The 24,621-nt window shown below is 33.0% G+C and overlaps 1 protein-coding gene and 1 long non-coding RNA gene across 8 annotated transcripts in view; one reads left to right on the forward strand and one right to left on the reverse strand.

Annotated features, from left to right (window-relative positions):
- The window catches only part of LOC126738949 (spectrin beta chain), a 53,205-nt gene that overhangs the window by 19,293 nt on the left and 9,291 nt on the right, over positions 1 to 24,621 (reverse strand). For all 7 annotated transcript variants that reach the window (XM_050444449.1, XM_050444445.1, XM_050444446.1 and 4 more), the window contains exons 2-4: positions 13,609 to 13,771; positions 3,779 to 8,506; positions 869 to 1,661 (exon numbers count right to left, since the gene is read on the reverse strand). In XM_050444449.1, coding sequence (XP_050300406.1) covers positions 869 to 1,661; positions 3,779 to 8,506; positions 13,609 to 13,738 — 5,651 coding nt within the window. In that variant the 5' untranslated portion in view covers positions 13,739 to 13,771. The remainder of the gene's footprint in view (positions 1 to 868; positions 1,662 to 3,778; positions 8,507 to 13,608; positions 13,772 to 24,621) is intronic.
- Positions 20,545 to 20,965, forward strand: LOC126738954 (uncharacterized). Its single transcript, XR_007661498.1, has 2 exons — positions 20,545 to 20,617; positions 20,667 to 20,965. It is a non-coding gene; the product is annotated as an uncharacterized LOC126738954 (long non-coding RNA).

A 24,621-nucleotide genomic window follows, 5' to 3' on the forward strand; every position in this document is an offset into this window, starting at 1 on the left:
ATTTCGGGAAACTCGTTTTCCATGATGGTCTTGTTAAACAGTATCTGAAGGGCTTACATAGTGAGTACACACAGCATTTTAAAAAGAAAAGACTGACATTATCTAGATTAGAGCTTGAGAATGGTATTATATCATATACCTTGTTGGTATTGAGGCATCTGTCGCTATAGCAGGTAGAGCAGTGTCTAGCAAAGAGGTTTGAAACATCATTACCCTCTGAAGCAGTAGAGGTACCAAGATATATGGTATTTTGTTCTTGGATCTAGATGAATTAACAAATTTCTAAAACTGAGCAGGATCAGAGTTTAACCGATTCTCTAGACAGACAATATAGTTTCGACGATACCCACTGGCAAGCTCTTTACATCTTTAACGAAAAATACAAAATACCAAATATGATTCATAAGACTTGTCTTTCTTATACTGATAGTGAGGTAACTGTTTTTCCCTGATAAGTTGTTTTAATCTCTTGGTTTTTAAACCAAGAGATAAATTGAGATACTTTACTTTAAAGGCACATAGAGAGTACATGCTTTTTCAATTACTTGATAAAAAGTTTTAGTTGCACTATCAATATTGATATTTAAGAGTTCTTCCCATGGAATAAAATAAAAAAATATTATTAATTATATATTAAATTATATATTATATCCCTCACCTTATTGTTGTAACTGCTGATAAGGTAACACGACGGTAATTGTGAAGAAAGAAAAGTTTCTTAGCAAAGCTAAAACTCTTCTTAGTAATCATATCACTTACAAAAAAGCTACTGCAGACCCAACTCAAAGAATTCAGAATAAAAAAAAAACAAATTAATTGACTCACTTTTGACCAAATATTAAAGTTCAGATATTCAGACTTTACTGACCTATTGGTGATCTCTTTGGCTCTATCTCCAGCATAACTGGCTTGCAACTTAGCGCTCTCCTCTTGTATTTGTCCGACCTGACTCGATAACGTCTGCAAATCCTGCAGGAAATTTTGATGTTTCCTCTGTAAAGTGGAAACAGACCCAGCGTCTCTGCCCAGTTCGTCGGACATCGCCACCTGTTTCTCCAAAATCCTGCTGAGAACATCTTTGCAATCGTGGAAGAACTTGTGCAACTCCCTAGAGGCGGCCAACATTTGAGTCCTAGTTTCGATCAGCTCGAGTAAATCTTGCCATGCCTCATTAAGTCCGTCTTTCCACTCGGCTATCGTTGCCGAGTCAGAATGACCGGTGGAAATAAGTGAGTCCGCGATATCGTTCACCTGAGCCACTCGTTCGCTGCCAATTGTTTCCGTATCGTGAGCGAACTCCTTGAATCTCTCCCACAAGAGGGTCACATGGTCGTAATCTTGACCCAATTCGTGACTCGAGGCAACCACCTCCCTATCGGCGATCCATTGCTCCAAATCACCTACATCCCGGTTGAGAAGGAACAGTTGGAGGGCCTCGTCTAACTTCGCCCGACGCTCCTGAGCTAAATCTTTGAGACCAGCGTAGAGTTTGTCCAATTGTGATTGTTTGACCGTGACTTGTTCGGCTAATGGGTGACCCTCGAGCGTGAGCGCCTTGACGGTTTCACCCAAGGAACGTATAGTGTCCGCGTAGGCCTCCACTGCGGCCTCGAGGCTCTCGTGTTTTTTCATTAAATTGCGAGCGCTTGTTTCGTCTTTCCCTAAAGAACAAAAATGTAATCATGAGGGAGTACTTTCACTAATACCATATGGAGAAACAACCAAACTGGATGTGTTGGGAGAAGTTCTGTCGTCAAAAAATTGTGCAGTATGCAGTATTGTAAACAAGTAAAGCATATGGTATTTAACTCCAAAATAAAACTTACTTCTTTTAACTAGAATAGTATTCTTTATTATAGAAAAATAGTCGTTATCTAAACTTCACTGTCCAAATCAATGTCAAATTATTTAGACCCTTCTCATTTGTCAGTGGGTATAGGGTGTTTTAAAAAATTTATAAAAAAAATTTTTGAGCTTACTTTAAGCCATAGAGCAAAATAAATTTGGTGGCCATTTGCAGTCACACTAGATGATGGTAATTTATTAATAATATGATGTTTGGTCTTTTAAGGTTCATCATCAAATTTTGTTTTGTTATGGGCACCTTATTGAATTATACTAGAAATAGTCCCTTAAATTAGTGTTTCAATGATGTATCGTACTTATTCGATATATAAAAAAAATATATTGAGAATCAATCTTAACATTTGGAAAACTGTAAATTTTGTTGATTTTAGTTTCACGTTAGACACAAGAAGGCTGATGAGTTTCTATCCCAAAAATGACTTGGGTTCGCTTTACAAGAATCTAAGTTAACTATATGAAAAAAAAACTCATGTAATGATTTTATTAGTTTGATATGATAGCTAGTGATTGTCTTTTCCAAAAAGGTCCTTACGAGTTTTCTTCTGATAAATACCAACGTTTTGAAATTAAAACGAAGTGTAACTCAACCCTCTCTTACATTAAGGATTGTAGGGATCGTTTCCGCTTTCGCTAAAGAGTTGATTAATTGAAAATTTAATTAGTAATTTAATTGAAAATCAGCATGTAAAATGCCCCAAATGTTTAAAATAAATTTAACATGTTTTTTCATATTTTTGATTTACTATATTACGACCAAAATATGAAAGATGGTACGTTTTCAAATTGATCCATGTATAATAGTTTATAGCATTTATATTATTCCTATTTTGAAACTTAGTATAGTATAGTATAGATAATTAGGTTGGATTGAACAGGCATTTAGATATCTGAATCTTTGTGCGCTGAATCTCGCCTTTAAACTATTAACTTTATAATTGCATTTTTTTCGTAAATAAAAGACCTTTATTATTATTATTATAATCATTAAACAATACCAAAATATTATAGTTATTTTTTATGTATAAAAAAATATTGTTTTTTTTTTGTATCTGTATTTGTGTGAGTGCTGCTAGTCATTGCTGCACAGTTTTGCTTTTAATTCGTAAAAACTGGCACAGAACTAACGTTATTAAATACCTCCCACGCGGCTGACAATTTTGGGAAAACCAAGTCGTTTTCAAAATAGGCGAAATATGATTTATTGTCATCAAATATAGATCTGATTTAAGATCGAGATACGAGCCAATGAATTTGTTGATTACTTTCAAAGTATACTATTATTAGTTATATATATTATTAGGTATATTATTAGTTAGCAAATAACCAAAACTTTTAAAGAGTCCATTTTTAACGTGTTGTGTGTAACAATAAAACACATTAAAAAAATATTCATTGGATTAAGAAAAATTGGAAAGTCGATTTGACATCATTGTCTGAGAGATGATGAACTCAAACAACCTCGCCTATGGTTTGCAGCTAGGCTTATTCTAGACATTCAATGTTCTAAGGACCACAGAATCCAAAAATTTAATAATAAATAGGGTGTTCCATTTAGAAAACGCAACAATTATGGCGTAACTGTTGTGTTCTTCTTTTATTACGATTTTCAAATTCTCCTAGGTAAAATACAAAAATTAAAAAAGGATGCCGTTTTTCCTCTTAAATGGAATATGTACATAAAATGTGTCTAGAATTTTATGTAGAATTGAAAAAATTCATAATATATAGATAGTTTCACAGAAAAAAAAAAAAATCGCGCCTCTTTTAGTATTAGTCTCTCATTTAGTATTAGTATTTGATTTATGCATTACTTTTGCAACGCACTGCATTTTAACAATAATATGGTCGGTTATCTGCTATCGAACCACAATATATCTTAAAATGTCCTATATTATACAAAAAAAAAACTCACCTCTGTCTTCGACCATCATATACAACTCCTGCTCGCTCATCCAACTCTCGGCCTCGTTGGCATCGAACAAATATTGCTGCGCCCTCTCGTTCCTCAGCAAATTCTCCCTCCTCTTCTCTATCGCGTCCTTCAATTCCTGCCATGCCTTGTGCAGCTCGTTGATCAACCTGCTGAACTCGTTCGAGTCTTCGTGTCCCTCGTCAATCAACTTTTGTCCGTTATTGCAGACGGTGTTCACGCGAGGCTCGTGGTTTTCAACTTCCGTTTGTAACGATTGATTTTTCTTTTGTAACGTGTTCACTTGGAACAGATTGTTGCCGTACTCGGTGGAATTCGCTAGGGGCATCTTTTCGGCGATCCATAACAATTCCTCTTCGACGTCGCGGCGGAACTGCAATGCCTCCTTTTTCTTTTCTAAAACGCGTTGTCGTTCGATCAGTGGCTGTTTGATCAGTTCGAATCGTTGCTCCACCTTGGATTTTTTGACTTTGATTTCGTTGATGTCTTTGTCTGGTGCGGCCGTTTCCAAGTGTTTCGTTTGTTTTTCCAATTCATCCACCTGTCTGGCTTTCACGGCCATCTGAGTCTCGATCATTTGTTGTTTCTGCATCAAAATATTTACGGAAGCCAAGTCCGATCCGGTATCGTCGCTCTCTATTTGTTTTTCCAGTTCGTTCATCCAAGAATCGATATCGTCACAAGTTTGATGAATCAACACCTCCCTGTTGGCATCAAACAGCCTCTCGCCCTTCTCTTTAGTGGTTTGTTCCAGGACATCGAACTGATCAGCAAGTTCTTCGATTTTCGGACTGATTACGTTCGCATACTCTGGTTTTTCTTTTGCCAACTCTTCTCCGGCATGTTGGAGGTTTAACAAACGTTCTTTATTAGCTCCAATTTCCGCTTCAAAAGCCTGATGTCTAGTCCATTTGGAATGTACCGTCTTAGCGGAGCGATAAGTCTCATCTTGGGCAGTGATATGCTTCTCTTGGATCCATTCACCTAATTCGTCGCAGTCGCGTAGGAACTGGTGCAGCTCCAGTTGATCGCGGAGCCTCTCGAATAACGCCTGAGCCTTTTCTTTGTTGGCCAGTCTACGCTCGTCCAGATTGTCCGCGCGTTTACCAATTCTATCTGAGGCAAAGTGACCTTCATCACATAATCGTCTAGAAAAGTCCACGACCAGGTTAATCTTCTCATCGTTAGCTTCCATGGTAGCCAAAAATGCTTCGTGACGTTTTAAGAGATTTTCTGCTTGTTCTAGACTGGTTGGCAGTTCATCCTTGCTTAATGTGTGCTCTTGCTTGTTCAAAAGCACTTCGGCTTGTCTGGCATCGCGTTCTAACAACTGCAAACTTAATGACTGAGACAACAAATGTTGTCGATTGTCCCACATCTGGTGGATCTCTGCCCAGCCGTCCTTCAAAGCCTTCAAACGCTCTCTCAAGAACATATATTGCGGATCGTCTTGCGTACTGGGATCAGCTGTTATCTTCTCTCCATACTCCATCATCTTTGTATAATCATCTGTGTAGTTGTCGATCTCCTCTCTAATGGCTTGATGTTGAGATAGCAGCTTCTCAGCTTCAGCCAAAGAACTGGGAGTATCTTCCGAAGCGATGTCGGTTTGAGTTTTAGTGAGCCAGGTCTGGAAGTGATCGAGATCGCGCAAGAAACGATGCAAGTCTCCCGCTTCTTCCAGTTTAGCATCACGCTCCTTAAGCATTTGTGTGAGTCGCTCCCAAATAATTTGGATTTGCACGATTCTTTCCCTGATTACGGCGGCTTCTTCGGGATGTTCGCCTTCAATGGAATCCGCCTCCTTTTGTAGAGAGTTTAATTTAGCTTGGATGGCAGCCAGGTCCCTTTCCATACCACTCAACCTCCTCTGTAACGTCATGATTCCTGTCAAATCCATTTCAAGACTGTCAGTTTCTTGCAAGATCCTGACCTTATCCTCAATCCAAGTAGTGGTTTCACGACACTCAATATGGAAGGTTTGGACTCCGTGTGCCGAATTGAGCTCCTCGCGTTTCGCTTCGGCTTTTTCACGTAGCTCAGCCCATTTCTGGTTCAATTGATTTTGTCTGGCAGTGATTTGTTCAGAGTTAGGATGTTCCACATGCAACAATTGTCTTGCAAGTTGATTGACCACAGCAACTCTCGATGCATTGGAGTTCATTTCTTTCTCAAATCCGTCGTAACGATGCTTCATTATTTCTACATCCTCAATATCCCTTGCCGGGATCATCGTTTGTAACATGCGATCCTTCTCGCTGATCCATTGTTCCACTCCATCGCTCTCAGATAAGAGTTTATACAGTGACAAGGCATCCAATAGACGTTGTTTGCGTAATTTGGCAAGCTCCAACAGTTCTTTGTAACGATTGTCGATTGAAGCAAGTCTTTGCGACACCTCTGGCGAGTTGGCGACCTCCGGCCCAAGTGCATCGGCTTGTTGATGTAAAGTTTCAATTACACTAACGTAATTTTTAAGCTCGTCCGTGACATCTTTGTGTTTCTTTAGCAATGATTGAGCGTTTCCTTCGTCACGTCCCACATCTTCGCTAGAAACCAACCGTAAAGTATCCAACATCCAGATATCGATATCATCTGCGTCAGCAAACAGTTGATGATAGTCAACAGCTTCTTCCAACCGTTTACGTCTGAATGCAGCCAAGTCCAGCAGGTGCTTCCAGGCATCGCGGATCTGTGTTAAACTTTCCTGGATCTTTTCGGCTCCAAAGTGGCCCGACTGTATCAGCTCATCGCCAACTCTTAATGCTTCTTCCAATTGCGGCTCATGCGCAGACAGTTCATTTTCAAGAACCTTATGTTTACTCAGAAGTAAGTTCACTGTAGTTAAATCGTGTCCAATATCGGAGGTCGAAACGATTTGTTCCTTCTCTTTGATCCAATTATCTTCCTCTGCCATATCCCAATAGAATTGCCACAATTTCCTGCTCTCTTCTAGTCTAGAACGGCGTTCGACAGCCAAACGCACCAATTGGGCATATGCTTCTTCTAGTTGTTGTACCCGATCCAACACCAATTGTGGATCGCATGGCCTATAGCCCTCATCGTTCTCATCTACAAATCGCTGGCTCTGACTAGCTACCGCCTTGACTCTCTCGCCCAAGATATTAATATCGGCCTCCAACAGATTGTGTTTTTGAAGCAAATCTTCGACTCCCATCAAATGTTTGCCGTAATCGTCCACCAGTAATCGGGCCTTCAATTCCTCCATGGCATCTAAAATGTGCAGCATTTCTTGGAAGTTTTGCTGCAACTGCAACGACAAATCTAGTCGGTTTCTACGTGCCCTAAGCAATTCCAATAAGTAATTCCAGAGGCGCAGTACGTTGTCTTTTCTAGCGTTAATACGCTCCATATCGTGGTAGTTTTCGGCTTCTAGTTCGGCGGCGACGGACACGACCGCTTGTACACGTTCTTCGTAAGCGAAAATGTCAGTTTCGATTGCTTCGTGCTTCTTGGCAGCCGCTTCTACTGCCGCAAGGTCTTGACCAAAGTTGTCTTGCGAGACTAATCGTTGATTTTCGCTGAGCCAGGTTTCTCTCATGCTGGCTTTACGGTTGAAACGAGCGGCTAATTGTTCAAGTTTTTCTTGCCTAATCAGTTCTTCTCTAAGGGCTAGTTCTCGCTCGTGCTCGGCCTTTTCTAATCTGTCCCAGGCCTTGTTGATGTCGGAAATCATTTTGCCCTCCTTTGGAGTGTATGGACGTTGGTTGTTAGCACGCATTTTTGACTGAAGGGTAAATAATAGAATTTCTAGGTTTCCCTTTTCCACGAATTTCGGTGGTTTTTCTACGGTTCGGTAGTTACTAAACTGTCCTAGCTGCTGCTGTACCCCGACCAAACTGTTTGCAAACTCTCGTTCGCCTAGAGCTGCAATAGTCGCTTCAATCCATGCAAGTAAATCACTTGTAAGACCTTCATACTCTTTGATCATTCGTTCATTTTCCATGGCGATTCCAACAACTTTACCGATACGTTTGCCCTGCACTGTCTCTTGCTTCATCTTACTGAAGTAATGATAGTACGTCACCACGTAAGTGATAATGGATTTTTCATCTGGTTGTTCCACAAAAATATCTTCAGCATCCAACAATTTTGTCAAGCCAAGCTTATCTTCGGCGACGTTAAAGGCATTATTTAAATTATAAATAGGGTTAGACTTGGATAACTTATCAAATTGTATCAAATCCGGTCTGTGCTTATGAATTAGGGCATTAAATGCCAGCCCGTCCCTCCATGAAGTGGAGAAATTTCTCACATTCACATTATGATACCCGGCAGTTTTCATTTGACACCACAAAAGTAAAGCGTCTTTCGCAGACTTTGTTTCTTGATTATCGGTTTCCTCGATGGTAATGTCCTGGATCTGGAAACGTAAGATTATCGTCCAAATTAACCCCAACGATAATCTGGGATTTCCATCTACGATATCGTGTGATCCCATGTTTTCCAAATGCACCCTTTGCTCTTTTAAGAATTGCAGAGCTTTATCTACGTTTTCCAAACAATGGATACGCATTTTGCCTTTGGTAGGGCGAGGTAGACGTTCACCAGATAAAACTTCAAGGAGTTTGATCAGGTTTTTTCCATCCCGAAGGTCTGTGTAAAGGTCTACAATGCGGGAGTTAACCCGCACCAGGTGGGAGTTTACCCATTTTTGGAAGGTTTTCTTTTGAACACTCTCACGCTCATCTGGAAGAAAAAAAAATGTTATTTAGAATAAAGGTATATATTAAACTAATAATTAACTTTCAGTATTATAAGATTCTATCCATGTGACAGGTAATGGGATACACCATCTCATTATTATTTGGCCTGTTTCAAAAAATAATTCAGTCATTAAAATATTCACAATTTAATTTAACAAAACTGTTATTCAATTAATTCAGTAAAAATTGAAATTAATCAAAGCATCTATCTAATGAAAATTAATTCATTTACAATTTATTTGTTCAATTGAACACAAGGATTATAAATGCCAAGGTAAGCATGTAAAACCTTTTTAGTAAGCTTATCTTTAAAATATGGAATTTCTAAATAAGTTTACCTTTGATTTACAGTGTTTTTGACTAATGCAAATTAATGAAATGAAAAACCTTCTAACAAAAAAAAAAGATTTGAAAGAGGACAAACAGCTATCAAATTAAAAATTACTCAAAATCTTTTTGTAAAAGCCAGAAGTTGGCTTTTTCCATAAAAATTCTTATCAATAAACATTAATAATATATATAGAAAGCTTGAATTTATTATATCTATCTGTAAAACAGTCAAGTGTAAAAATATTTATTTATAAATGGTGGCCAATTAAAGTTCAAAATGAACAAAATGCTTCAGTTTTAATATGACAAATAATTTTAAGAGGAATTTGTAATAAAACACAAAAAACAATAAAGAATATCAAAATAATTACCATAGTTTTATCACAAAATGCACAATCAAATTAAAATCACATATTACAATAGTAATGGCAAACATATTTTAATGAATTGATAAACCCTATGACTTTCAAAAGTATCCAACCTAGCAAAATATTTATTAGTAAGCCTACTGCTAGATATTCTAGATAAGAAGGAATTATGTCCATAATTATCAATAGAATGATACCCAATTTGCCCATGAATGCAATAAATGACTTTGTAGTATCATTTGCAAAGCTTAGGTATAGATAAATTTTTTTCATCATTTTACATGTATTTTTGAAAATATATTATGAGTGTTTAATTTTTTAGTGTGGCCTTAATATTTCAATTTATTCATGTCATTATACATATAGTATTTACACTTGTCAATGATTAAGACTTATAAATTTACAAACAAATAGTTACAGTTATAACAATTTCTAAAAATTAGTACAAAATTTAATATAGAAATTTAAAATTTATAGCGCAAAAATTCATCATATAAAGAAAGCTGTTTAACAGTAAAATTTTCCTTATTTTGTTCTTAAACTGACCCCTATAATAGAAAATAGAACACAGTTTTGATGGTTTGTATATGAAGACAACCTCTACTCTACAGTATAAATAAAGGTAATAGAATTTTTATTACAACTAAAAACCATAAAATGACATTTTTTACATTCAGATCCATTGCAATAAGATCACACCACTTACGAGATCATCTAAATCTGCTTGTAATTTCAAGTATTCACCATATTATTACCTTAGGTTTGAAATATGTCTTAAGGCCGTCAGCAAACAATAGAAGAAAGCAAACAAGTGTGAACCTTGGAGAACACCTGAAGGAACCTTGATGCCAAAGAAATGAAATCCCTGAATATGCTTCACTTTTGTTCTCCCTATATGGTATGATTGCAATCACTGCAAAAGTTTTTCCTGGATAACCATATTCTGTAACTTGTTTATCAAAATCTAATGGGATATTAAATTGCGACAGATTGATGACCCAATTAGCTGAAGTGCTAAATCCCTATTGGATTTAGAAAAAATATTTAGCTAAAAAGTTTCTTCTAAAGTGAAGGTTAATAATTTCAATACTAGAAGAACTAAGTTGAAGAAGAAACATTATAGTAAATAAGAGAAGGATTATTACTTGCTTTTTCTACATCAATCAATATTACTAAAAAAAATTGCTATCTGATGCAAAGCCTGTTTTGAATTTACGGAGATTTATTGAGAGCGCCAAAATCCAAATTATTTGCTGGTTATCGTATAATTCTCATGTCGTGCACCTTATTATTCGTTGAGAGTTCAGACTAGTAGAAGTTTGGTGGAATGACGTCAAATTGAAAGCGTTATAAGGCACTTCTATTCGATACAGACATCCGCAGACATAATAACGTAATAACGTCATAATTAATTCAGCTATATTTAATTACAGGGCAACATTGACGGTCTCAATAAGCAAAACCGGATGTCTCAATATATGGACGTGACATACTATTTCGGATATCTATTAATTAATCTTAGAAATAACTTTTTAAATTAACACAGACTTGCCCTCCTGAAAAATTCAAATTAAGCAAAATGTAAAATATACCTCTAAGCCTAATGACTTTATTTTCAAAATTATCCACTATGGTCATTTTTTTTCACTTCCCACCCAGCACGTTTTTACAGTACTCTATAGTTAATAACAAAAGGAAAATTAAAATAACAAAAGGAAGGTTTTACAGATACTAAGAAATATATATTTGGTATAAATTGATTTTCTAACTAATTAGAGAAATTGATAACACCAATGTGGTGCATAATAGTTTAAGCATCAGTTAAGGGTTGTTTGCTTGAGTAAATGTGGTTTTTATCTAAATTTAGATAGAACAAATAAACAGCAGAGGCATATTAGACTTTGAATAATCCGTCCTATTCATCAATAAAGTGGGTTTATAATTTGGGGAAAAAATATTACAAATTTTGAATTATTTTTATTATTTAATATTTAATTATTTAATATTTCCTTTAAACAATGAACTACCAATGAATTGTTTCCTAGTATATGCATGAATGCTTGTCAAGTAAAACAAATAGCATGTCCCAAAATAGAATTGGTAAATATTTACTATAGAATATAAATAAGCTTCATCATCAAGGTTATATACAGTTGAACATTGTTTAGTTTAGGAAAATATTTATCCAATTTGTATAGTTTTGGTTGGATTTTAATTAGGAATTTTTATTCTTGGCTGTCTGGATTATTTTTTACTCAAGTAAGTAAAATTTCTAAAGGCTCTTATTGAAATAATTATTTTTTTTAAATATTATTTAATAGTAATTCCTTAAACAAAAATAGAATGAACCAGAGTTGCCAGAATCCATACCCAAATTTTAAATTGGGCTAATAAATACAAGAAGGAACTATAGACCTAAAAAACGTACTGAAAATCTAAAGAAGAATTTTCAAATAGCCACTAATCTTAAACATGTCTCCTTTCAATATTATGCTGATGACACCCATATCAACATAACTTTTCAACCAGAGAATATTTTAGAAGCTAATGCCAAGCTTACAACTGTCTAAAATGTATCCATCCATAATTTTTTATTATTTTTATAATATAAATACCAAGGAAATATTTGTAAGTCTATTATATATATGTATATTAAGTAAGGAAACATAGCTTCAACGTCGCCTTTCTGTAATTTACCAAGACATTATTATTATTTCTAGAATAATTATTTCCTAAATCAAGTACAAAACAGTTAAGAAAGCGTGAACCTTTGGAATTTTAATACAAATTTTTCAAGTTATTGGTTAATATCTATCTAATGCTATCATTATACCACCTTGTTTAAATTAATAATATTATTAATTGCTATTATGTAAAAATTGTATAAAATCAAAAAAATAAATAAAAAAAGATGGACATCAGGACTCAGGAATCGTTTTTATTTTCGATGATGTAAGTTTATTAAGTTCTTGCCACTTTTCTTTGCTACTACAATTTTTAATTTTTTATTTATGTCTAAAATTTTTTTATGTCGATATAAATAATATAAATAGGTATTATATCCCATTTGCCGGAGAATTGGTACATTTGAATTCGCGAAAAGCTTTATCTCTTAGATTTTGCATTTTTTTAATAGTTTCGGTGATCCATGGTTGAAATGGTTTTTTACATAGCTTTAAAGTTTTTTAAAGCTTTAAAAGGTGCATGGATATTATAAAGATTAACTAGACCATCATTAAAGAATGTATTTTTTTCATCAATTTCAGTGAAGTTATAAATGTTATTAAACGGAATTGATTCAAGATCATGTTGAAAGAGTTCATAGTTTATGTCATTGAGATTCTTATATGTAGTAGTCTTGGGTTTGTAAGAAGGTCGAAAAATGTGTGCTTTACAGTATATCCAAAAATGATCAAATAATTGCAGGTTATAATTCCATTACTGACAATTCACTCAAAATTAGTAAATATTAGGTTGATAAGTAAAAATGTCATTTTAGTTAGGTACTCTAGTTGGTTCACTGACCAGTTGTTTCAAATTAAAAGGTTCCAATGTCAAAAGTATTTTCTCGGTCAAATGACTGTCAGAATGTAGGATGTCTATATTAAAATCACCCATACAAAAAATATTATCATACAGGGAATAGAGGTTGGAAATAATGTCTTCTAGTTTATTAAAAAACAGGTCACTATTGGATTTTGGTGGTCTATAAATAACTCCTATGAGAACAATTTCTTTTCCTATAAATAATTTAATCCATATACATTCCAGGCAGTCACGACACTCAGAAAAAAGAACCTTGTACTTAAGATCACTTCTTATATAACCACCGCATCCATACGTTCGATCACATCTTTCTAAATTGTTATCCAATTTAATATTAGTATCTGATATATTATTAGAAAGTCAAGTTTCGGTCACACCAATAACATCGAAATATTTATTCAAAGCAGTCGTTTTAAATTCAGCGAAATGTGGAATTAGGGATCGGACATTAATTTGAGAAAGTATAGTATGCAATATGCTTTAATAAAAAAATAGAAATTTCATCCATACCAGCTGAGTACTTGACAGAGTCATTATAATTATAAATATTTGTATTCATCTACAGGCTCGAGGAAAATTCAATGAGTATATACAATAAGATTAAAGCTGTGTATATTATGATGAATATTATTTAACAGATTAAAATGACTTTTAAAAATATTTAAGCTTTTTATTCGATTCTCAATTAATGTGGTCATAATTTATTAACTGTGAACTTGCCAATAATATAGGGTATTAAACCTGGGGTAATTTTATGCAGAAAAGTCCATATCAACCATATCAACATATGTCCTAAACCTCTAATTTTAATGCTTTATAAAAAATTGGTATTGAAGATTACCTGCTAAAGCCTTAATTCTACTCCTCTCAAACAGTCTTGAAGAAGAGTTTCCTCCATCATATTCATAGTCCTCTTCGATTTGTTGCTGCAAGGTGGGATCCCACCGCACTATACTGATATCAGTCGTCATAGCTGCCCCTTTTCACCAGCTCTGGCTGGCCACCTAAAAAAACCAAAAGGATAAAGAATATAAAAGAAAAAATCTAGTTTTGAACTTGGAAAAACTTAGGTATTTATAAAATTACTAACAGTAAGAATTGCATTCGTAATTGACCGATCAATATATTTATAGAGCAAATAACATTGTTGGACGTATGTAGTCGTAACGGAATTAAAGGTCACCTTTTTTCACTGATGCGCTAGGTTCAAGTGAGAGTTCGATGGCCTTTGGAAAACTTCCTTTGGACTATATTGAATAATAGCTTAAACATTATTTAAAAAAATCAGTATTATTAATTAGTGTTGTAAGAATTACTGTTGCAAACGTATTTTTATAACTGCTTAACATTAAGTACATATATGAGTTAGATAAGATATCGTATTAAGTAGCGTTTTTACTCCCCAGTTAAAATCATTATTTACTAGAGAATTATTACTTTTTTATATATTTTACCTTTAGAAATGAAACTAACAATATGGTTTTGAGCCCTGTACACCCCACGGTCAGAATCGTGATTAATTTTTTTTTAAGAACTGTATTTTTTTACTAGAAGCTGTAAGTAACCAATAATTGTCTTACATATTAACTTAATATAATTTATACAATTTGATTCATTTTCATTGGAAACACCGCTGTAAAATTTATATTATTGAAAAGACAAGATCAGGTCAAATAGACATAATTATACTTTTGTAATAACCTCATTATTACACAAAAAAAGTGTCCAACATACATCATCCTGAGATATGGTGCCTCTTGAACTGACAATATTCACATTCCAGAGCATGATTACAAGGACTTTAAAAGACAGTTTTTTTATTACCACTAAAAGGTCTGTCGACATATCTCAGGTGCAATCTCTTATCTTTAGGAGTAAACCAAATAATTCCTTATCAAGGTTTACGTCATCCTGTCCGTAATCCCTTGGAAAGATGTGATGCATTGATTGTACCATTATTGATCGCTGTTTCCAGTTTATTAGATGTAAGGTTTTATTGTATGATACTTTCATTCTTGCTGTAAACTACGTGAAACCAAGTGGCTCTCTTTGGAATGTCGAAGAAAATTACATGATGCAAGTTTATTTTATTCAGTAATTCATTCTAATTGTCTCTCGTATTTGACAAACAAAATTTAATACCGAACGGATATTCATTGTTCATTACTTAAATTTAAGAGATGGAAGATTAATATCTCCGCCGCTGCATACAACATCTTTTTACGAACGATCATTTTCATTCAATATTTATATCGTACATAACCAAATTTTTCTTCAAATCATTGGGCTGATTTCAGTATCTTTATAAAAATTTTTTACTATAGAATGATTTGCTGTTAAATGTTATCCTATTCATTTGGCACTGGGCGTTCTTGTGTTGCTGTAGTACCTATTGATCATGCTAGAAATTTTTATATATATGTACATCGTATGTGTGGAATAGTATAGGATTGTTATATGAGTAATATTGTATGACTATATTTCCACCTATTTTTTAGGTATCATTGTTTAATTTTCTAAATAGTGTTTTTCTCTCGTAATGTATCTAATTATACCCGAAAAAGATCACTTTATTCCCATCCTCTTATGTAAATATGTATAGCTAATTTGGACTTAACTTATTTGGTTTTTTCTTGTTAAAATATGTAATTTAGTTTAAACAGGAGGTTAAACCTGTATCTTTTTAAAATTGTTTTTAACCTTTTTTTTTGGCATTCTTGTCAATAGTGGGATAGTTTTAGTTAAGTAGTATCATGTAAACAGTGGTAAATAAACGATTTATTATTATTATTATTATATTACCTTTATAGTTAATTGTAGTAACCTAACTTTATATTTTCAATTAATTACTATACAGATAATGAGGATTTCCCATCAATTAAATACATAAAAAATATATATTAACGTTGAGTTTGAAACGTGTTATTACCTACTTTTTCACATATTCAAAAATCTCTGTTTTGCAGACAATGGCAATAAAATTTGGAACAAAAAAATTTCCAGGGAACTGTGCCAAACGAGTAATTCTTGGAATAATTCCAAATTCTGCACCTCACGGAAGCGTGACTGAACTTGGTACAAGGATTATTTATTTATTAATCAACGGGCTTAACCCAATATCACAAAAAAATATTAAAAAAAAAATAACATAAGATGCAGTTAACCTATGCAGTTGATTGACCAACTTAACAGTTATTGCTAAAAAGGAATTGCTGGCCCATAATTATTATGATTTTTTTTTATTTGCTTGCTACTACTTGAGAATTTCGTTCGAGAGTTTCGAAACCATATGCCTAAAGGCATGAGTTCTAGTAAGACGATTTCTGCAAGAAAAAAGAGTGAAGTAGAAATGTTTGAAGATTAAATACAAACCAGTATGTAGGTCAATCCATTAAATGTTTTCTATTTTCACGTTCTCCTTGAAATATAGCAAATTTTAACTGCTTAAAATTTTGAACTCATTTTGCTCTCATACATTTATAAACAAAAATCTAGTGACAAAAATCGGGAGTAATATACCTGCCTGTCACTGTTAGATAATAAGTGTGAGAATAAAAACAATATTTAACATTTCTCATATATTCTGCGATCCTTTCATACAATTATCCAGTACTCTTGTTTATAATATATTGTACATGTTGTAATGCATTTGACTGTGTGGACCATTAGTTGCTAGTGGAAAAAATCTAAAGATACAACTTTAGTCTAAGTCTTGGAACTGAATGCATGAACTATCTAAGGGAAAGTTTGAAGATATTTAATTTATTAAACATACTCACAAGCAAGAATTTTTGGATGGCAACCACTGTCGCTCGTTCAGAGGGAGGAGGTTTCCAGAAGGATCCTACTGCTTATTATTGTAAATTAAATTAAACATGCATGTTAAGTCTGAAAATATTTCATAAAAAAGGAAAACATCGAATTTAATAAGAACAAAATAATCTCCAGCATTTCATTTTTATATTCCTCCTTAAGATTTCCTCTGGATCCATGCCTGCTATCAAAGATTTTGGATATGATAAAATGAGACGAGTGTTGGCGATATAAATCTAATCTTATAAATCTCCACTGGAAATAGGATGTCCCATTTCGGGTACTTTTGCGGCGTATCGTCGTTATTTTTAACGTTAACGGGATGCGGTTTTCGCGAGAGTGTGCTACTTTTCATGCAGCTTAAGGTACAGTTAAGAAAATTCTGGCTCTTTTAGTTTTTAAGATACATGGTATTTTTAAAAATGTTGCATCTTGAGACTTCCTCTTGTATCTCCTTATATAGTTCTTCAACTATTCCGTAGAATGTAGTGGTGTAACGCATGCAAACTTATATTTTTTTAAATGGTACATTCTGTATATTTGTAAACTATAAAATTTGTCTTTTTTTTACCTTTTAAAAAATATATATTAGTATGAACTTTTTTTCATAAACATGCATATAAATGACAATTTTCTAAAAGTAAATGTATAATTTGATAGAAGGCTGTGATATGTAGGGTTGATACCTGGCTATTGTTTAAGACATACAACAAATGTCAAATATTCGTATATCTTATCGCGTTTTTGATTGATGTTTGGTCTATTTTCCAGAACTAGTTTATTTTCGTTCTTTTGGCATTTTTATTGAATTGATATTTATCAAGTTCTTCGAATAATGGTAGTGTATGAAAATTATGAAAAATATGTGATGCTGTTATACAAAGTAATGAATATTCTCAAGAAGCTTCGGAATTATAATTCCAAAGCTATGCGAGCTATTATAGCTATGAAAATCTCTAATATCTTTATAAGTTTATGCATGTTAGATAACCAAAAAGAAGGGACCAATCCGTTTTTGAACATATTTGCTCATTTAAAATTAAATTTAATTGAGCACAAATCCTTTGTTGATCTGCACCCTAAAACATACAATAAAGAGAACAGGGAAAGAAGAGATAGATGTGTTGGTATATATAGAAGCAACACCTTTGTCATTATGTAGTAAAATTCCTTCAGATTTCATTGGTTCCTTCAGATGCCAAAATCTGACTCACACAGGATCTTGAAGAAATAAAAGTACCATCGATACAATTTTCATATAGTGCATCTATATGAAACTGTTTTGCCAGTGATATTTGCAGCAAATCGATGTTAACAATTTTTTTGGAAGACTTGTTACCTGGTCAGACGAATGCTTTTTTTTGAAGTGCGTGCATTTTTAATTGTCACAATACCAGGAACTGGCATAAGCATTTAATGTTTGAGAGGGCACAACAACGACGCTTCGGAGTTGGAGTGTCACATTTTAGTTTGGTAGATAAAGAATTTATAGCATTTTTGAAGGAGGTCTTACAGCATGTAGGTAACTAGATAGTAATAGAAAGTTATTCCAGAACTGTTCGAAAATATTCCATCAGCCCAATATACTGCTGTATACCTACAGCAAGATTGTGCACCAAGTCATAACTCTAGGTTCTTAAGAGCATTTCTTAATAATAACTTTCCTAAAAGATGAATAGGTACAACAGGCCTGTTCTCTCAATTTTAAATTTTTTTATGGGGCTATATACCAAATGAAGTTATTAAAACAGGATATGAGAGCTAAACTTTTAGAAGCAATTAATTTAGCCTTTCAAAATGCCAAGGAGACCAACGATTCTAATGCTATTCAAATAATTACAAAGATGTGCTAATTTTCATTAGAGAAAATGGTCCTCATTTTGAACAGCAACTTTTAGATTTTTTTTAGTTATTTTTTTATGTTTGTTATATTGCTTACTGCTTATTTTACAAAACTGTTGTTAAGAACTTATTATTATAAAAAAAAGTCTAAATATTGTGAAAATGCATTTATTAAAGATATACCTATTTGCAAGGTATCCAATTCTTTGTCAGTAATTATGTAACTATCTATTGCTTATTATTGTTATTTCTCGCCTATTATTAGAAAATAAATTTTAGAAAATTGTCATTTATGTGTATATTTATGAGAAAAAGGTCATACTGTTATACAGTTTTGAAACGTTAAAAAAAAAATTTTAGCCTACAGGGTGTTATATCATCTATACACCACTGCATTCTACAGCAAACAATTATAAGAGATTGTTATTTTACCTTTTCGATAAGTTGAAGGATAACGGAGATACAACGGGGTCCTAAAATGCAACATTTTCCAAAATGCCCTGTATCTTAGAAACTAAAAGGGCTATGAAAATTCTATTAACGGCATCTTTAGCTTTAAGAAAAAGTAGCAGATTTAATTAGATAAAAAGTAACACCTTTTTAATTAAAATATATCATTGACACAATATATTGAAAAAGAAGCGTCAAAAAGAAAAGAGATAAAGAATGTGTCATTCTGTCATTGTGAATTTTATAAATTGACCCACTAATTTAACCCCCTGTATGCCCGTATTACCTTAAGAAGGTATACCATCCGTTTATATATCTTCGACCATCCTTTCCCCTATTAATATAGACTAATATTTGGTCTCAGTTTCAATTGCTGGGAAGACCCCAAGAAAATGGAAATAGACGTGAAGTCTACAGAAAATTGAACACAATACACTAACCACAAGACACTCTCCTAGGCTAATGTCCAAGAAAAGACTGTTTATATATATATATTTTTGAAGCTAAATGTCCCTCTCTACACAATTTCATTAAAATTTATCAAGTGTATGAAATTTTATACGAGTATTGGAACCGTCAAAAAGGATCGTTTTACTACCGGCCCTCGGGGCTTGTGGCAAATCGATTGAAAAGTGGCGACGACGCCGGGTTGCTAGCTAACATCCCGGCGCCACGCCGGGCCAGAGGCCAAATGAGATTGCGGCATTTTTTAAATTTTACAGCTCTAATCCTGACCCTTTTCAACCAGAAATGTTGTGTATCTACTGAAATTTTGAGGATTTTCAAATTGTAAATTTTGACCTTTAAAATGCACTAAAACAATACTGAATAAATAAATATAAGTGGTTCCTAAAGGGACAACAGGATGTGCAATCAATTAAAAAAAAAACATATTCTTTAATTTTCTTATTAATATATATGGTGAAAAAAATCATAAAAGTATGTATATCACATAAAACTGCTAATCCTAATCGGAATTTACAAAGTCACATAAAGTCCATTATGTAAAAACTAGAGAAAATTCTGTAGGCTTTTAAATAGATTATGAGAAGATGACCTTGATCTCCCCTATCATACTTCTAATTGCTCGCTTTGCAATTATGCTTTATTGTACGAGGAGCATTATGCTTTATTGTAACACTCCTATTTACAAAACTGTATTAAAAAAGAAAAAATATTGAATAAAAGTACAAAAAAACATTAATTAGTATTTTTTATATATACCAAAATAACAATTAAAGGCAAAGAAACAAGAACAACAATTATAAGTTTACAAGAGGGTTACCAAAGCTTGCAATTTATAATGCTGCATGATAAAAATTTCTCAAGAGAATAAAAGGCCTTGATTAACAATAATTTCTTGACCTATTTATTAAAAAGTCTCACTATCTAAATTTTTCATTTCCAGAGGCAAATGGTTAATTTTTATTTTTTTTTATTTCCTAGTATATAATTGAACTTTTAGTCGAGGAAGCTTTTGGAATGGGTAATCCCAAATTATTGTTTCCAAATCTTGTTCTGCTATTTAGTGATTTTTTGTATTCTTTGTAAGAAAAAAAAGCGAAGTCAAAGTCTATATTCCTTTGCGAATATACAGAGGCTTGCAGTGCTTTCTAGAGCCCACCACACAAGTAACGCAAAGCGCGTTTTTGAAGAACAAAAACGCGCTTTGAAGCGACTGAATCAAATGACTGCATGCAAAACCCCGAAATTGTATTCCATACCTTAAGTGGGTCTCTATTAAGGTAAAATTATAATTCAAACAATTATCGGTTTCTGAAGACATAATTTTAGTCATCAAATCATTCAAAATCTCTGAATACTCCAAATAAACATTGCAAGATCTGTAGTTTCCACATAAGTGAGGGTTTTGGATTTGTCAAAGTTACAAAAGTTAACAACCTGATTATAAAGTAAGCCTGCCAACTGCCATCTACCTCTGTGATTCAAACAAATATTATATTAAGTAAATAAAAACATAATCCTGAGACACAATGACAAATTTTACTATTTATAAAGTAAAACCTATTGTTAATATTTTGCAAATATGTATTGATGGGTAGATTACAAACAATAAGATTGGTAAAGAAAGATTTGTCTGCCAAAGTAGATATAGTTTTATTTGAAACATCTGCATCGTTCAACCCAGCTAAAACCACTACAAAATCCGAATTTACTAAGTATTTTATAAAAAAATATATGCTACTATACATCATTAAACCTTGCAAATGGTTTACACGTGATTTGAATAGAAAATTTTTCCAAGTATTTGTACATATTTCTACCACAATCATTAGTTAAAAACACAAATTTATACTTTTTTTGGACAGTCCAATCTAAAGATCCTCAGAAACTCTGTTGAACCTGCCTAAAATATGCTATATCTAATTCTAGATCAAACCTGAGCATGATAATAGGCCATTACAGTGCTTTTACCTGTAATCAATCTAAATCTATAAATTGCAGTCTGTCACATAATTCATTAATATAAATTTTGCAATTGATTACATTATCCAAGTTTAGACCCAGAACCTTAGTGTGTTTAGCCCAATGTGCAATGGTTCAATTATTCAACAAAAAATAAATAATAAACCACCACAAGTATGCAGATGATTTGCAAATTTATCTGCCATCATTGTTTAGTTTGCCTGAAGCCTTGGATTTAATTAATTACCTCTGATTGGGCTGACCAAAACTCACTTTTTAATAATTCTGGTAAAACACAGGCAATCCTGTTCTCAAGAAATGAAAGTACCTTGAATAATGGAGCACCAAGTAAATTAAATAATAATGGTGTTGAATTGGAATGGGTAGATCAAGTAAAAACCTGGGCCTTTGTATGGATAATCGAATGTCATTTAATGTGCATGTAAATAAGATTTATCAACAGTTGCATATTATAAATTAAAGTCATTATATGAATTTAAGGATATTTTGCCTGCTAGTACAAAAAAATCCTTACAGAGAGTTTAGTGCTTGGTATTGTTGGATACTTAAATATTGTATATGGTCCTTTTTTAACTGAACAAAATAAATATAAAATCCAGAAAATTCAAAATTCCTATGTAAGATTTACTAGAAATTTGCCTCAAAGGGTTCATGTCAGTGTAAATAATGTAAATATTCGCTGTAAAAGCATACTGGCAATCCCCCAGCATGAGATTGAATTTCTGAAAAGTTCTTTCATATATACTTCTGCCTGTATTTACAATGGCTTACCTGCAAAAATTAAAGATTTATTATTTTGAATCATTTTTGTTTAAGTTTTTATTTTTAACCTTGTAAAATATGTCCTTTTATTATTTATTGTGGTGGTTATTAAAACACGCCTAGCGGTACTTTCCACCTTTGTATGTATATAGAATATATGTAATTTATTTGTTGCATACAATAAAGATTATTTTATTTTATATAAAGCCTTGAGCAAAATGTATGCAGTCTCCTATCTGAATCAATAATGGAATAGTCAGATCATAGCCAAAAATTGTCATTAGCAAACATGATAGGATGCTCTCTGTGATCCACAGTACAAGGCAAGTCAATAACAAATAATAGAGGTGGATAGACAGATCAATACCTCCAAGGGAATAAACTGGGAGGGAGAAACTGAACACTTTAAAAGACCTAAACAATCTGAGATTTAAAACCAAGATATAACTTTATCCATCTCTGGACTGTACTCCTTAAACAATATCTCCAAGTTCATTCATTTTAAGGCCATTTAACCTTATAACTCCCAAGTTGACCTGCTCCCTTAAGTCACTTTATCTACAATTGCAGTGCAGCAAAAATACACTTTTGGCTATGTTTGCAGAACAGGTTTAAGATAAGAGGAGTTTGAACAGCTGTTGCTAATATTGCTAATATACTAATCAAAACAGGAACAAAAAACTTGTTCCTTGTTTATAACTGGTAAATCTAAGTAGAAATACAGGTAGAAATGTGCAGTTATTATCTGCATCCAGTTATTCTAAACAAAGAAATACGGAGAAACATTAGAAGAGTTGATAAATTTAACGCCCCATAATAATTAATGTTAACAAGGTTTTTGTTTATCATATTAACAAATTTTGTCATTTTCTGTATGTAATTTGATTGGAAGAACATATGATACCACAAACCAACAAAAACTGCAATATGGAAAATTCTTTTCTGTGCAACTTGAACAAGTTGATCTGTAAATTGGGCAAGTTAACATATGCATAATTAAATATTTTTAAGAATTCTTTAATAATTAAGCATCTGAAATAAAGTACACACTAATTTACAGACACAACCTTAGCACATGCTGATCAAAATGAGCATCACCCAAAAAATATATCTATACAAATACCCAAAAAGTTAATGGTTAGGCACCAACAATTTAATCTAGTACAAGTATCTGTTAGGAGGAGACTTTTATCACTATTGGGATAAACTGTATAAAAGTGGGTTGTTTCACCTTGAGAAAGAGCTTACAATTTTCAATTCCAGCACACCAATTGGAAAGTTCCTGGATACATATATAAATTTACCAATTAATGAAGCTCATCAAAATTGACTTAACAGCAGAAGTTTTTGTCAAATTCAAACATCTATTTGGAAAAGTACCAAATGCAAATGAACAAAAACGAATGTTATATTTCAACAATAGTATTATCTGCCAAAAGGGAAACACAACTAACATGAATAAGAGCAAGTCATTAATGTAAATTAAAAATAATGTAGGACCAAGAATACGTCCCTGGGGGCCTCCTGTTATAATTTATTCCAATTCAAAATAGGCACATTTTGTTTTGTAATAATACACACAGTCTCTATTTTAAAGCCATGACTTTAACCAAGTTAGTTTCAATAAAATATTATTTATTTTGCAGATATTTTTAAACATTTACATAATTGATTACATCATTTATATTAAAAATCTAAAGCAATAAGTGTAGGCTGATTCTCAAATTCTAAAATTGTAAGCTGTTTTTTATTCAGAAGAATCAAGTTATTAATGGTAGTTAAAGCCTTTTGAATATCAAAACAGTTACTTGAAACAAGGTTTTAAGTTCCACAATCCTCAGAAGAAATTATGGGCAGCAATGGCAAGAGTGGTGTTACACAAGTATGCTAAACATTTACTAATGACATTCAATATTAAAGGACTGTACTATATAAATGCATTTTTCCTTCAAAAGAAATGTAATGCAAATCTTAACACTAATTTTATTGCAGGAGTTCCATAGTGGACACAATCAAAAGCTTTGCTAAAATCATAAAATTTAGCTCCAATAAGTTTTTCTGAAACCACCATTAACCACTTTTATAAGGCAAGTAATTACCATTAGGGTTATTTTAGCATCCCTAACTGCTGATGAATAAATGTAAACAACATACTCTTTTGATGAATTGTATAATTACCCACAATAAAAGCAAAATCATCTATGAAGCGATGGTTTTGATGGCATAAAGAGCATCTAACTACAAATGTGGACCCGTTCATTTGTCACGTTAATAATCAATAATATAAATTAATTTAACAGTCATAAAGGTCAATTTACGAATTTAAGGTGCAAGTGGGCGAATTAATTTAAAATACTCTGTATAAGAATACGTAAGATGCGGGATTGTGTGAACGGACCATTTAGCTTTATTTACATTTTAACAAGCTTTTTAAATGTGTGTGGTAGACTGATGATGTAATAGCCTTGTTGATGACGATGATGTAAATCGGACAATGAACGAACGTGTTTTGTTGTTTATTTTTAATACTTCAGTTTGG

The sequence above is a fragment of the Anthonomus grandis genome, chromosome 7 (genome assembly GCF_022605725.1).
Source record: "Anthonomus grandis grandis chromosome 7, icAntGran1.3, whole genome shotgun sequence".
NCBI lineage: Eukaryota > Metazoa > Arthropoda > Insecta > Coleoptera > Curculionidae > Anthonomus > Anthonomus grandis.